The sequence below is a fragment of the Melanotaenia boesemani genome, chromosome 16 (genome assembly GCF_017639745.1).
Source record: "Melanotaenia boesemani isolate fMelBoe1 chromosome 16, fMelBoe1.pri, whole genome shotgun sequence".
Taxonomy (NCBI): Eukaryota; Metazoa; Chordata; class Actinopteri; order Atheriniformes; family Melanotaeniidae; genus Melanotaenia; species Melanotaenia boesemani.
In genome coordinates, this window is record NC_055697.1 from 28,901,664 (window position 1) to 28,916,417 (window position 14,754).

Here is a 14,754-nt window from a genome sequence, read left to right on the forward strand (position 1 = left end):
GGGGTTCTTATTAAAGAGCACTGTTAGAGAAAGAGGAGATGAAGAGATACCGAACGAGTTCTCAGGCAGACTGGTACTAAAGCTTTTAATGACCAAGCTTCATTGTACCATAGCCCAGTTTTCACCAGTGGGTGCAAGTCGGGATGCTTTTTGTGCTTCAACATGTGAAAACTGGGAAGGGTATCCTAATATTCAACCTGACCCGGGTTGGGGTGCCAATCCAACTGACCTGACATGAAAGAGTGTAATTTTACACACTGCATTCCGTTGATTGGTTGAGAAAGAAAAGTCACTTCACATGCGACCTGGATTAAAAACAAAGCAGGAATGGCTCCTCGTTTAGAGCAATATTATTCGATTGATTAAAACTATAAAATGGCGAAAGAGCACAAACTGTTAAAGAAGGCGCTGCGATGGTGTCATGCTGTTACATAGCTAAGGCATCCATCACTATCCGACTGATACTTCGCCTCTCAGGTACCGTTACGGTTGGCTGTAGGAATGCAAGAAGATTACAGTTTACAAACCATATCCGTACTCTAACTCGTCCCACACATGTTGGTGGAAATGACACTTTAAAGACCTCAAAGTTCCATATTTCCTCAGCATAGCACTCAATTTCAGACTGCAGATTTTGTCGTGGTTCTTGGAGGTTCCAAAACTAAAATGTAACAGTTAGTGATAAAAAGCTTCATGTAATGTTAACTTCAAACTGTAAAATGTCAGCGTTTATTAGCAATGCCGTCTCTAGCTAGCTGAGATCTCCTCTGACCCATTACTAAGTGGTGGTGACAGTTAACGCACCAAAAGATTCCTAGTTTAAGCTCCTTTGTACAATACCTGCTGTTCCGGGAAGTGACTCATATTTCCTAATTGCTTGGAATAAAACAAAAACAAAACAACAACAAAAACGTCAACTGGTGCAAAGCTACAGATTCTTTGATCACCAGAGAATCAGAGCTCTGATAGTCACAAACTCACCACTGAAAACAAACTATAAAAAGGAGTTTCTGTCTCATTTGTTTAAAACTATGATTTTAATTATTCAGAACCAGAGATAATTAGAAAGCTTTTCTACTTCATTACATGCCTTAGTTATGCTGTTGTGGGTTTGTATGAGTGTGATAATGTGTGTGTGTTTGTGTACTTGTGTGTATGTAAGCATTTCTTTGTTTTTAACATGCAAAGCACTTTGTTATACATCTTCTGTATGGAAAGTGTGATATAAATAAAGTTTGACTGACTGGTGATGCAGTGCTGCTTGTGTGCTGAGCACAGTCTCAGCCCAATTTAAGATCTGGGTGTTGGTATCACTTTATTTGGGATAAAAAACAAACAAACAAAGAAACAAAACAAAAAGAACAAATACATTTTTTTCTAAACGCCCTTTTCACCTTAGTAGAAATTAGTTCTGACACTTTGTACAGTTATTCCCATGAGCACAACAAAAAAGTCACATTTCCTCTGAACACAATGTTGTAAATGCACGCATGATGAAATTACTCATGCAATCATTTTTGTGAGGAGGGCAGTGTCTTAAGACGGCATAAATATAAGCCTTACATACATTATAAAGAGGTGATTTTTATTTTAGTAAAATACTAAACATTTTAGTAGTCATGACTTTTATTTAAAAAAATGTTGTACAAAGTTGTAACCATGTTTATTTCAGGCTGTAAAATCGTGTTATTAGGCAACAGGGCGATGAATAGGAACTGACTTCCCTTTAGAATCTGACATCCACAAATATCGCAAAAGCCAGAGCATGAAATATTTTGGCAGTATGCGCATCCTGAAGTCTTAGATATGTAAATGTAGATATCCTTGTCTGGTTCAAAATGAAGTGAGAATATATTGTTACTGTGATGTTTAAACACCCACATAGTTTACAGTAATCTGTAATATATTTAGCCAATTTGGGAAGGTAAACTTATACAATGCAACCATTAAAATAGTAATCAGTATACAACTTATTATAAAAAAAAAGTATCAAGTGTGAAACATCTCAGTGTATTAATATACTGATGCAGTTTAACCACAAAAGATGTGTTTAAGTTAAAATCCCTTAAACAGAGTATTAAATGTTTAATTCAAACCTTTGGTCGACTGTAAAGAAGGCTGCCAAACATGGATGTGAACACCACAGTGAAAGCCTTACACTGTGTTAAAAGTACACGTGTAAAATTGCCACCCTATAAATACACACACACGGTGCACGTTAGAGGGCACTGATGACAGCATGAATAAAAGAATCATTTTGTCTTTTATTCATCTGTGTTTGTATCCAGCTCTTTTCTTCCCTGTATGAAAAAACCTCTGACTCCATCGTTATTCAGGGCGCTTGCATTTGCATTAACTCTCTCTCTCTCTCTTCTCCAGATCTGTATGCATCTTCTCCACCGAACAAGCAAGTTCCCCGACTCAATTATGGATTCATTGAAAGAGCCTGTCCATCATGCCTTGATCCGATTATTTTGTTGTCAGGCTGCTCACTCACTCACATCATTATATTACAGAAGAAAGCCTATGGAATTACAGTTCCATCTATCACAGCCTGCTCCACACTCCATATACTCTGAGTGACAACACTGATGTTACATACTGGATGTTTGACCAGCTCTGGTGACAGTCTTATATTCAAAGATACACATGAGGCCATTCACACAGCAATTACTATGCACACATTAAATTCAGCCTTTCAGAAATCTGAGAATGGTGAGGGGGCAGAGAGGAGACACTGTGCTGGTCCCACATGAGCTGACCTTTAGGTGATGATAGACTGTGAATATGTGTGTTTACATAATGAGCTTTACAAATTATTACAAATACTCTGAGTGGGATTTTGTTCAAGATGTTTAAAGCCTCAAAGTGTTATCATTCCCAGAATTGAAAACTTGGTCTGCCCACAGCACCAAACACTTTAGCAACTGTGGCAAGATTGATTTAGAATAATCTTAGCAAAAGTAAGATGTAATGTATTGAAATCATTGGCTATACTTTAAGTTTAACAGCAAGAAAATGATGGTGCATGCAACAAATTTACTTGTGCACTCAACTACAGTTCTTGGATTGTGGCTTATCTATTAAAGAAGACTTGGTCATTGTTCCTCTCTGAGGTATTCAGGTAAGAATGGTAATGTGAAGTTGACATTACATGTTGGATTTTGGGTAATTGCATCTTATTCTTTCATACTCTTGAAATGACTCAGTTTGCACTCAGAAGAGCTGCAAACTAAACACCAAGAGTTTTTTTCCCCCCATAGGATGAACCTGTACATTCATGTCTAAATTCACTATGTGCAATATTATCTAATGCCAAATGCATCTACAAAATGCATTGGAAAAAATTGGAAAAAAAATGCAAGCGGAAGTGGAAACACAGATGGTACAGACAGTGTCTGACAGGGAGAAGTTACTTGGGGGGTAAGAAAAAAACAGAAGACAATCCAAGGCTAAATACTGGGGTAGATGATGAGGAAAGTGAAAGCAGGTGAGCCAATTAGGAATGAGGAACAGGTGGAAAGGTGGGCCACAGCACAGGATGGCAGCACAAGTAGAAAATCCAAACAAGGTAACCAAAACCAAAGTACAAACTAGAAGTAAAATAGAAAGAACAAAACCAGAGCTGAAGCATTATTTTTCACCTGGTAAGGTTATTATTTCCCTGAGGTTATTCTGACCATCGTCCCATTAAAACAAAACAGGTAACACAGCAAGGGGAAGTGCTGCTGTATGTGTCAAGATGACACACCTTTCCCAACATTCGACATGCAGAAATGTACCTCCTCATCATTTTGGGTCTGAAAACACAGTAATAGTCAAACAGTTGACCTCTAACCACAGGAGTCGGAGAACTACAGGTGACGACAACAAATGATAGCCAGGTTATCAAAACTTCTTATTCCTGTACAACATCCTCAACATTTCTCTAAACATATACTGCAATTACATGAAGGTGTGGTGTAACTGTTGGCTGAACAACATCCAATTTATGATGAAAAAATTAAATGACTAAATATAATGCAGGCTCAGAGTCAGCAAAAGATGATTAGGATGGATGTCCAATGTGCAAAGCTCTTGTCTGAGGCTTTAAGCAAGTGTTTAAGCAAGCTCTCTATCTTGGCCAAGTCACTGTGGTGCACAAGTATTTTTCAGAAAAATTATCCTCCTGTTTATCCTCATCAGTGTTCTACGTTGTGTTTTCAGGTTGTTGCTATGTTTCTTTGTCGTTTTTGTTAGATCACGTTTGATCACGCGAAATTTCTGACTCGGAGGATTAGATTGTAGATTGGTTGTGGGACAGCATTGTTATGTGTGTGTTGCTCTGTGATGAGATTATCAGAGCACACCACACACAGTATGATCAACACTGTTAAATGCCTGATTTTTTTATCTTCATGTGTGAGGTTTCAAATAGATAAAAAATCACATCAGATTAAAAAAATCTTTGTGTGTAGCTAGCTTGAGATGTTTCCCTGCTGCAACACACCTGATTTAAATGAATGGCTCATCAGCAGACTTTTGCAGAGCTTGTCAGAGAGCTGTTCAATTTGAATTTGGTGTGTTGCAGCAGGGAGACATCTAAGACCTCCAGGATAGTGGGCCTTAAGAACCAGGGTTGGAGACCTCTGTTCTAGAGCAGAGGTCCGCAACCCTGGTCCTCAAGGCCCACTATCCGGCAGGTCTTAGATGTCTCCTTGTTGGAACACACCTAATTCAAATTAATGGCTCATTAGCAGACTCGTGCAGAGCTTGTCTGAGAACCATTTAATTTGAATCAGGTGTGTTGCAGCAGGGAGCTACAGTATATGACCTGCAGGATAGAGGGCCTTGAAGACCAGGGTTGGGGAGCTCTGTTCTAGAGGACAGTGGTATACAGCTCTTTGTTAGATAACTGTTTTCAACAGGCAGCTTTGAAGTTTTACTTATGTCTGTTTTTGTGTATTTTTCAAACAATGATAAAAGTTGTCAGTGAAGTGGTGTTGATCTCATCTAATCATCTTGTTGAGACCAACATCTTAGTATTTCACTTGGTCCTTACAGTGTGATCACAATAAATAAGAATGATGTTTAACTCCTCCATTAAAAAGACCAAACAGGTCCTTACCCTTAAATTATTCCCACAAGGGTGTAACTATGTCCACTTCAAGTAGGAGGAGAAAATATGCATAAGCATTTCCACATTAGAGGAAACTTAATTCACAATAGTTTCCTTTAAATAATGTTTTGCTTTTTAATTTCTAGCTTCAACACACCTGACTCACATTGATGGGTCATTAACAGGCTTAGGAAGAATGTGACAATAAGCTGTTTTTCTAAGCCTTAAAGAATGCCATTTGTTAGCTATTAACATCATCACTACTAAAGGTTGCTTATTCATAATTAAATAGCACTGCCTTCATAAACGAACAACTTAAAGAATTTAATTCTTTTCCCTTTTTTGGGGGGGGGGGGGGGGGGCAAGGATAGTCTCATGATGACTATAAGATCATTTTCAACCTCAGTCTCAAATCATCACTTCACAAAATGTATGTATATATATATATATATATATATATATATAAACTTTCATGTATTGAATAACTGCATAGATGCTTCTGTGTTTATTCACTCACTTGTTGCGGCAGTACAGGGCCATGCACAGTGTTCCCAGAAGACTGATTGCCATGGCGATGGATGTGATTGACAGCACCTGTCTCTTGTACACGTCTTTGCTCTCTGCGGAAAACATAACAGAGAAAGACACCATATTAATGTTTAAACAACACACTTGGCAAATAAAGTCATAGATGTTGTACATATCTGTCAGTACGAGTGAGACATAGAGGGAGGAACAGACAGGGAAGAAAAAAACATTTCTCTGTGAGGCTGAGCTGTTGTTACTCAAAGATACAATAAATACCAATATAATACAATAGCTTCAGCATTACACAGAATTAAATATGGTTTTGAGATTTTGTTCTTACTTGTTTTTAATTTCTAATGTGTTTGTCTACAGCATCCAAACAGCCATTAAATCATCAAACAGCCAGTTATGGTGCAAACGGCTCTCTGGGGCTTTTTCCCCCCTTATCTGCCTCGAGATTCTCTTTAAGAGTAATTACATGTATGATAAATAAACCAAACTGAAATAAAAACACAACTCAAAACTCATTTTGGGTAAACAAACACATATTTCCAACTGTCCTGCAGCACCTGCTATTTCTAGTTACCGCACAGGCCTTCAGCTCATTTTATCAGCTCTACCACATCGAGTAATGGTCCGATAGACACCAGACATTGCTTTTGAAATGGATGCCACATGTAATGAAGCTTGAACACTTGGAGACAAGAAGAGTTATGGTGCACAGGGACACCATTAGTGGAGAAAAATGGAACCTGTCTTGTTTGTTCCGAACAAGTAAATCACAGTTGCCTTCAGATGCATTAATAGCCGATCAGTCAAGCTTTATTTTGCTATGCTCAGACCTTGGAAAACCATGAAGATGACAGGTGTTGGGTTTTTACATTGAGGGAATTGAGACAAATTCTCACCATGGATGGGTTTCAATGACTACTTTGGAACAAAAAACATAATCGCTGCTCAGAAGATGATTGCTGGGAGCTGCAGAATACAACTACAACCCCATCAGCTACACACCAGCACAAACAGAGCCCCGCTACATCGTGTTCAGAGGGATCCTGGCAACAGTGGAGATTGTTTGAGTGCTAATTGACTATTTTATGACCTCATCAAGATGTTTAAGCTTGTTTTGGAATTTGAAACACCTCCTTTAGCCTGAGCTTACCACTGCTGTATTAAAGCTACTGTGCTCCACACATATTGCATAATCCATCATAAAAGGCATGTAATGTAGTGGATGCTTCATATTCTCTGAAAATAACAGCCAAACGGAGTCCAGTAGTGTGTTTGCAGTGCATATTTTTGTACTTTCTATGCCCTCATTTTCCTCCCTCACTTATGTCTAAATTTGGACCAGTGTTGTTCTGATACAACTAATCAGACTGCACCATCAAATTGCCCCAATGGCTTTAATTACTGCATATAATTTGGGCAACCTGAGGGATGTCCTTCAAATACAAACTAAGGTTGGCTGCAGGGAGGCTGAGAAACAGAGAAACTTGGGAAATGTTGATAAGAGACATGTTTGTGCAGTGGGAAGATGTAAGAATGAAGCATTAATACTGTACTTGTGGTTGTCTTATTGATCCAATATTGCTGTTTTAGTCTGTTTTTTCTGTAAAAACAAAGACTGGATAAAATCAAATTTTATACATCCCGTGCTTCTGATTTAAGGTTGAATTATGATCATAAGAATAAAAAGGTCTAGAGCTAAAATCTTAATTTAGTCATGTGTGGTTATAGCTGTAGAGGGGCCATGCTGTTGAAAAATCCACAGCCAGTATTTGGATGTGTGAAGCCTTGTCCAAATGTACACAGACGTTTTGACAAACATTGATTTTTCCCAGCATTTAAATCTTTTGTTCACATGTAAATACCAGTTTGGAGCACTGCATACAAGCTTTCACGAAAACACCTTGCAGGGTAAAGATTTTTGGATGATCTGTGCTGTTTTTGGTGTGCAGACAAAAGCTCAAAACACTAATGGAAAAAGAGAGCAATGCTCACAATTGTTTCTTTAATAATAAAAAAAAAAAAAGAAAAGAAAAAAATCAACTAAACATTCTTTTGCATGTCACATAAGACAAATCCCACATCCGCCTAAGGTTGTCTTCACTTTTGTGATTCTTGATTATCTCCATGTTAAGTGTGTGACTGACTACCTGTCAGTTCCGTCTTCTTTATATATGGACACAAGTCCTGAATGGGCATACACCAGAACCGCTCAAAAGTACTGTAGTGTTGAAATCATAGCATTATGTAAGTAGTATAATCACATTTAGATTTACTCCATATAAGGGTCTGTTTCTACAAGTTCACTGGACTGCAGACTCAGTGAATTTCTTAAAATTCGAAGAAGCACACGGACATTATAGGGTATAATGTGACGTGTTTTCATATAGAGCTCTCATAATTGGCTCAGATGTGAACTTAGGAATGTTCTTTGTGAAAGCATATATAAATCTGCTGACATTAGTTAGGTTTTCTACAATTGACTGAGAGACCTCACAGATTTCTGCAGAATCTGTTTTTGATACTAAAATTTGTAATAAACTTTTTACTTATTCATAAAGTTAGTATCCGGAGACTTTTTGCCTGCAAGCCATTTTTCCACATCACCTGCTTCTACAAGATACTTCAGTACTCAACACACTGAGTATCTAGAACTGATCCAACGACTCAGTAGGTGTTTTTATTCTGAGCAACTCATCAGTAAATGGATGTGATGAAGCTTTGTGATGAAGTCACGACAATACTCCAAACAATAGATGTAATATGTGATGAATAGTGAAATGGGGTGTGATAGGCAAGACAAACAAAAGTATAGAAGCAGCATCTATAAAGGGGAGATTGTGCTGGCACAAATTTTATCAGTGGAACTTTGTTCATGTTTATATATTTTCTTTCTGCACGACGCAATTTTTTGGATTTGCCAGAAGCATTATTATTATTAATATTGTTTTAACCACTAGCTATTGGTGATATTTGATGCATGTTTCTCAAACCATAACAACATGCTCAAGGCATCATTAATTATCTTATATGAGGTAGACTCTGAGGAAGAGAGGGGATTATTGGAATTGTAGGTCACTCCATGCCCATAACATGATCCTCTTAAATAGAACAGTAAGTTAATGGAAGCTGCTGTAGTTTATATGTTACTTTGATCAAAGCATATCAGACATTTCATTAAAATCTAAGGAAATTGTGTCAGTTTGTGACAAAAAATGCATAACGTCTCTTTTTTAAAAACAGCTGCCACAATGCGACCAACTGTATACATTCATTTGAATTCCTTTCTGAAAAATGCATGCGTCTTTCAAAGCTCATCTTTCAGTATTTAACACAGGCATTAAATAAAAAAATAAATAAATAAAAAAAAAAGAGGGAGAAATGAGCTGGAGCAATGTAGGCTGGGGTTATCTTGAAGACTAAGACTTATAGAGCTAAATTCAGACTTGCAGAACACTCTTCAGAGTAGAGTGTGACCTAGATAACAGCTGAGCAACATTCACAGATGAAAAGGGAAAACACAGTGCAACAGCTTCTTCTACAGAAAGACAATAGCAACTTGCATTCTTATTATCTTGTCAAATATGCAAGAGTTTACAGATCTCAAGGAACCTGTAAATTTTTGCAAGTCACAATGTCTATATAAAGCATGTTGTCATTTTAAGCAAACCAAACACACACACTCACACACACACACACATATACATATATATATATGTATATATATATATATATATATATATATATATATATATGAGTGATGCTCATTCACCAACTGGTTAGAAAAATCCATGACAAACTGTGTTTATGTTATATATAAAAACTACATACATAGTAAACAGTTAATTTCTCTGATCAAAGTGTAGCCACGTTCGGTGGATGTAAACATGAGTTTCTTTGCTGCCTTATATTTTCCCAAGAATGATCCAACATGGGTTTTATTTGGGCCCTCTCAAGGTTCTGGTAACTAAATGCCAATTTTAAGAAGCCAGCATATGATTAAGTGTTGTGCAGAAAAAATGGGAACATAAAACAAAATCCTAAGCCATGACAGGCTTACTGCACTTAGAAACTTTATGAACTACCATATTTTCACCTTTCACAAGCTTTGTGAAGGCTGACAGCTGAGCAGAAAAACACTTTAATAGATATGTTCAACCTTACATTTGTGTTTTTCACTTACACACTTGTGGGATTTGTTGGTCTCATAATGTCTAAAATTCAAATTATTTTAGCATAAATCACCTTTTCATTTTTTTTTCCTCCATATATTTCTACTTTTCTTTTTTATTTTTTTTACCCCCAATGCAGTTTTCCTGACTGCATGTTTTTCAGTGAATAATTTGTGTTTCAACAGCCTATTAGCATTGAGGTCACTCTGCTGTCTCTGTTAAGGAGAATTGGTGACATTAAGAATAATGTGAGAAGTGTGTACTGCTGTCTTTCAACAATTACACAATTTCCTGACATTAAACTGTGTTGATGTATACCAGTCAGGTTTTTGGTCACTACACAGCGCTGAGACAAGGTCTTCAATGATGTTTGCTTGAACCCAGATGGCAACATTTCAGTCCTGGTACTACTGGATCTCACAGTTGCATTTAACACAGCTTACCATTAAATCTTACTAGACCTGCTAAAAAACTGGGTAGAACTCTTTGGCACCACAATCAACTCGTTTAAAACACAGTGACTACCTAACCTGTGGCATTTCCCAAGGCTCCATCCGCCTTTCTGCCACTTCCTTATGATTCCCAGAGAGTCTCATTAAGTCCAGACTTATTTGTTCACATCCCCTTTGTTCACATAAGGCCTTTTTTTGGTGTCTGATTGCCAAATAAAAAGGTTTCATAATTTTCTCTGATCAGTAAATTTTGTTCCATTCTTTCACTTGATCTCTGAAATTAAATGCTATGATGCAGTTTAGGTGCTGACTGCAATCTTCATTTAAAATATCAAGTGTTTCGTACTCTTCTTGATCATTTGTGAAAGCAAACACACAACACCACTTCAGATATTTACTGAAAAACCCAAAACATAATAATAATACAAGGTGATGCACAACTGATCCTGCATTCTGAGCACCATCTTTGTTTGCACCTCCAACATTATGGCAGACTTTTTGACACTCAAAAAGTTAACATGTGTTGGTAAAAGAACTAAATCTGTTCCTCTTGGTCCGACTGAGTATACGTGAGGCATTTCTTTTTAATAAAAATCTCTTTTTTTGCAGGCAAGACGTTTCTTAGTTTGTATTTTTCTCTGTGGTTGCTTTTCTATCTCACACCCACATTAAATTGCTCAGTATTCCACTAAAATAACTTTATTAGCTGCATTTTTGGTGATGATAAAATGGTGATTTGAAAGAAACATGAAATTTATGCCTACAGAGCAAATTTGATTGAAATTCTTGCAAGGTGCCATTTGTTGCCATGCAACCAGAAGTTTTCTACAAATAGCTGTTCTTTCCTAAACAGATGCTTGTTAGGGGTCACAGTTTGACACGGTTGTTGAGTGATGTAAAAATAAAGTACTGGCTGCAGCACTACCCCCCCAATAAAGAGAAAAAAATCATGTTTGTTCTGGACTGAAAAGTCACTTCTTGGTTAAAAAAGAAGGAATTTTCAGAAGATGGTTACCATCTGTTATTATTGAGCTCATTTACAGATTTAAACAACTCCTCAGATGGTCAAATATTTGAAAATTGTATATGAAATGTTAAGTCACAGCTTTAGTTTATATCCACAATAATATATTTAATTCAGAAGTTAAAAAGCCACAACTATATGTAGTTGGTAGACTCCATTAAATCCCACCATTTAGCCACGACATTATGACCACCAGCCTGATTTTAAGATCAGTCACTGGTTTCATGTCATTGGCAATAGAGCCTAGAGGTCTTTCAGTCTTAGGCTAATTGGTGTAATATACAGTACCAAGGGATACCATTAGTCCCAAGACTGTATTTTGAAAAAATGGCTTCATTAAACAATGGCCTTCCTTTTAAAGAGGTTATTTTATACCTCAACCTCTTCAAACTTCAAGCACAATGTGCCTGAAAATGATGTAGAACAAAATGATTGAATGCCCAGTAGTTAGCTTAGTTAGTAGTTAGTTTTGTTTTAAAGTAGCACTATATAACTTTCAGACATTAAAAATGTTCATTTCTGACTCGTTTTGATGGCACGTTGACATTTATTAAGTGCATTCCTAGAGCTGTTCTGAGGCTGAGAAACAGCACCTCACAACTTCTTGCTTCAGGGGTGCTCCGTCATGCAACAGCTGAGTTTCATTTTGCAACACCGCATTACACGCCGGCAACTGGATGTCAGCACACTGGCCATTTTGAATTCACACGGTGGCTGATTCATCAAAGAAATGCAAAAGCAAAAGAAAGAAAAAGAAAGAGAGAGCAGTAGATAAGACAAAAGTCAACATTGGACTAACTTTTACTGACTAGAGAGAGTTTAGAATACTGGCAGTATGCTAGATGGATACCGAATTAGCCGCTGTTAGGGGGCGCCTGTCGCTTTTCTACTTTGAGTTGTTGTAATAAACAATGTGCCCACTGAAGTGAAGGAAATAATTTTTATTGTTATTGTTTATTTTTACCAGGAGGTCTGGTGAGGCAAAATATGTCATTTGCATGTAACACTGTAACAGTTAATATTTAGTGTGTGCTGGGAGGTTTAGTCTGCAATTAATCCAAGGAAACATAGGTGACAGCAGTGAAACACATAATCTGCCAGTAAACAGAAAGATCATGTGCTAATGCAGCAACTTATTTAGTTAACTTTGGCATGCTGGTCACAATGATTTAGATGGTTGTCAGTGTTGGTATAATGCCCGGCCTATTCATAGTTATGGATCCAAACTTAAAGCAAGTCGAGGTAGTGTCTAATACAGTGGGTCACCACCTTGGGGAAGCTAGTCGTTACCAATACCAGGATCTCCATGCTAATAGACAGCAGAGGGAGTATCTAATATATTAGGTCATCACCCTGTGGAGGCTGCTCGTTAGCTTCTACAATGCTAACAGCTGCATTTTCTTGCTAATGGTCAGCAGCGGGAGTATATAATTTAGTAGGTCACCAATGGAGGGAAGCTAATCATTAGCCTCTTAAATGCTAACATATATCTGAGCCATTACACAGACCAATAAGTAGTTGCACGCAGGAATTACTGCCCAGGAGTAGTGATTATTTGCTGCTACTACTGCTGCAAGTAGTCACCACTGCCGAATGTTCAATAGTCTGATTTTAGGCCCTTATACTGTGCCATACTGGAACAAAACTAAGTCATACACTGACAAAACATGTGGAGAACATGAACAATGACTTTGAAATAATGCATAAAAAAGGTGAAGGCAGAAAAGTCAAAATAGCACCAGGGATTTTAAAGAACTTTTCACTTTGTACTTGAACATTTTATGGTTTCCTGTAGTAAAGCAGATGACCATGTGTAGGCATACATACAATAACTACCTTCATGCTCACGAACTGAGGTTTACTGCAGATAATGGAAAAAGTTCACATCACATGGAATTTGACTTGCATCTTTCCCACACAGCATACTCATTGTGGGGTTAATGAAATCAAGGTCAGACGGTGCTTCCACTTCATGTGTGTTTGCACACACCTTCTGCACACACACAAAACTCTCTTGATGTAAATAAATCATATGGCTCAAGAGAGGGAAAGCATGTTCATGTTCCATCTGTGGGGCCTTGGGGTCACATTTTCTATTTATTCCGACTTCAAACTCCCAGAACTGCGCTGTAGAGCCCACTGGTCACTTATTCTCAGCAGCAGAAAACTGTGATTAATAATTTATATCAAGGGTGATAGCAGCTGTAATGTAGTGGTACTGCTGCAATCTTAGGTGTGTAACCACATATGACAGAATTACATTCTTTACAGCCAAAAAGAGAAGCCATAGGTAAAGGAGTAAGTAGTTAATTATTCTTTTGTAGCTATTTACAGATTTACAGAATTGACCATTTAAAGCACTATGTAATATTTTTGGTATCTACGTTTGCATATTGCATATGGTTTAAGAAATAAAACATGGTGACAGCACAGTTGCAAATAATAAAAGATGACAGTGTGAAGTGGCTTTTTGACAGCGTGTCTTTTGGGTCAGACTGCCATGTGGAGTTCATGACAAACAGAAAAAGAGGACACGATATCACACTTGGCAGAATGGCTTCACCTTTATAAATCAGATACAGTGATGTATGGATGGTAATCTACACTGGCAAAAATACTTATGGACATTAACATGTTTTCATCTGTGAGTGGATCCAGTGGCCTCCAGGTGCAGCTATGACTGCACTACAGCTAACAACTGAAAATTGTGTACATGTGTACTGTCTGCTTCTCTATGCCCCTTAGGGCATTGGTAAGCTCAAACTGTGCTCTAACACCTATCAAACAATTTTGGTAATGTTATTAGATACCAATAAAAGCATCTTTTTTTAATAATAATTTTTTTTCTGTCATTACCCTTTCATTTTTTTTATAGTTAGGGCTGGTGTGTGACCTTCAGCTATTACTTTAGTTATGCTGCCATAGTTTTACACTGCAGGGGGACATCCAATGATGCACTGAGCACTTCCCTCCATTTATCTCTCTTTACTGTTTTTCTTCATGTATAAAAAATGACATTATTGTTGTCATTAACTCGTGCCTCTCTTTTTCCTTCTTAGCAGGCATCATTAGCTTAGCATTATGGTGCTGTTGACCCCCTGTCCTGTTCTCTCTACCTCCAACCAGTTGAAGCAGATGGCTTCCCTTCCCAAATCTGGTTCTGGTTCTGGTTTCCTTCCTGTTGATAGGGGTTTTTCCTTTCGACTATTGTCCACCACCTTATGCAGTTAAATTGAAGAGAAGCCTCATGCAATCTGTTGGTTTCCTTAGCTAGGCCATTATTTTCATGAATTGGCCAATGTTATAATGACAATATAATAGATTTTTTTATTGTAATATGATATTTGGACCACAAGAGATTGAACTGAATTGGACTAAAGCTGCATAAATTCCTAGAGATGACTTTGTTGTGAATTGGTGTTTTACACTAAAGATGAATCAAACTGAAAATGGTGTCCACTATGTTTTAGT

General features: G+C 37.5%; 1 protein-coding gene across 2 annotated transcripts in view; it reads right to left on the reverse strand.

Annotated features, from left to right (window-relative positions):
- The window catches only part of LOC121655536 (pro-neuregulin-3, membrane-bound isoform), a 435,746-nt gene that overhangs the window by 34,730 nt on the left and 386,262 nt on the right, over nucleotides 1–14,754 (reverse strand). For both annotated transcript variants that reach the window (XM_042010269.1, XM_042010268.1), the window contains one exon: nucleotides 5,616–5,718. In XM_042010269.1, the coding sequence (XP_041866203.1) occupies nucleotides 5,616–5,718 (103 nt within the window). The remainder of the gene's footprint in view (nucleotides 1–5,615; nucleotides 5,719–14,754) is intronic.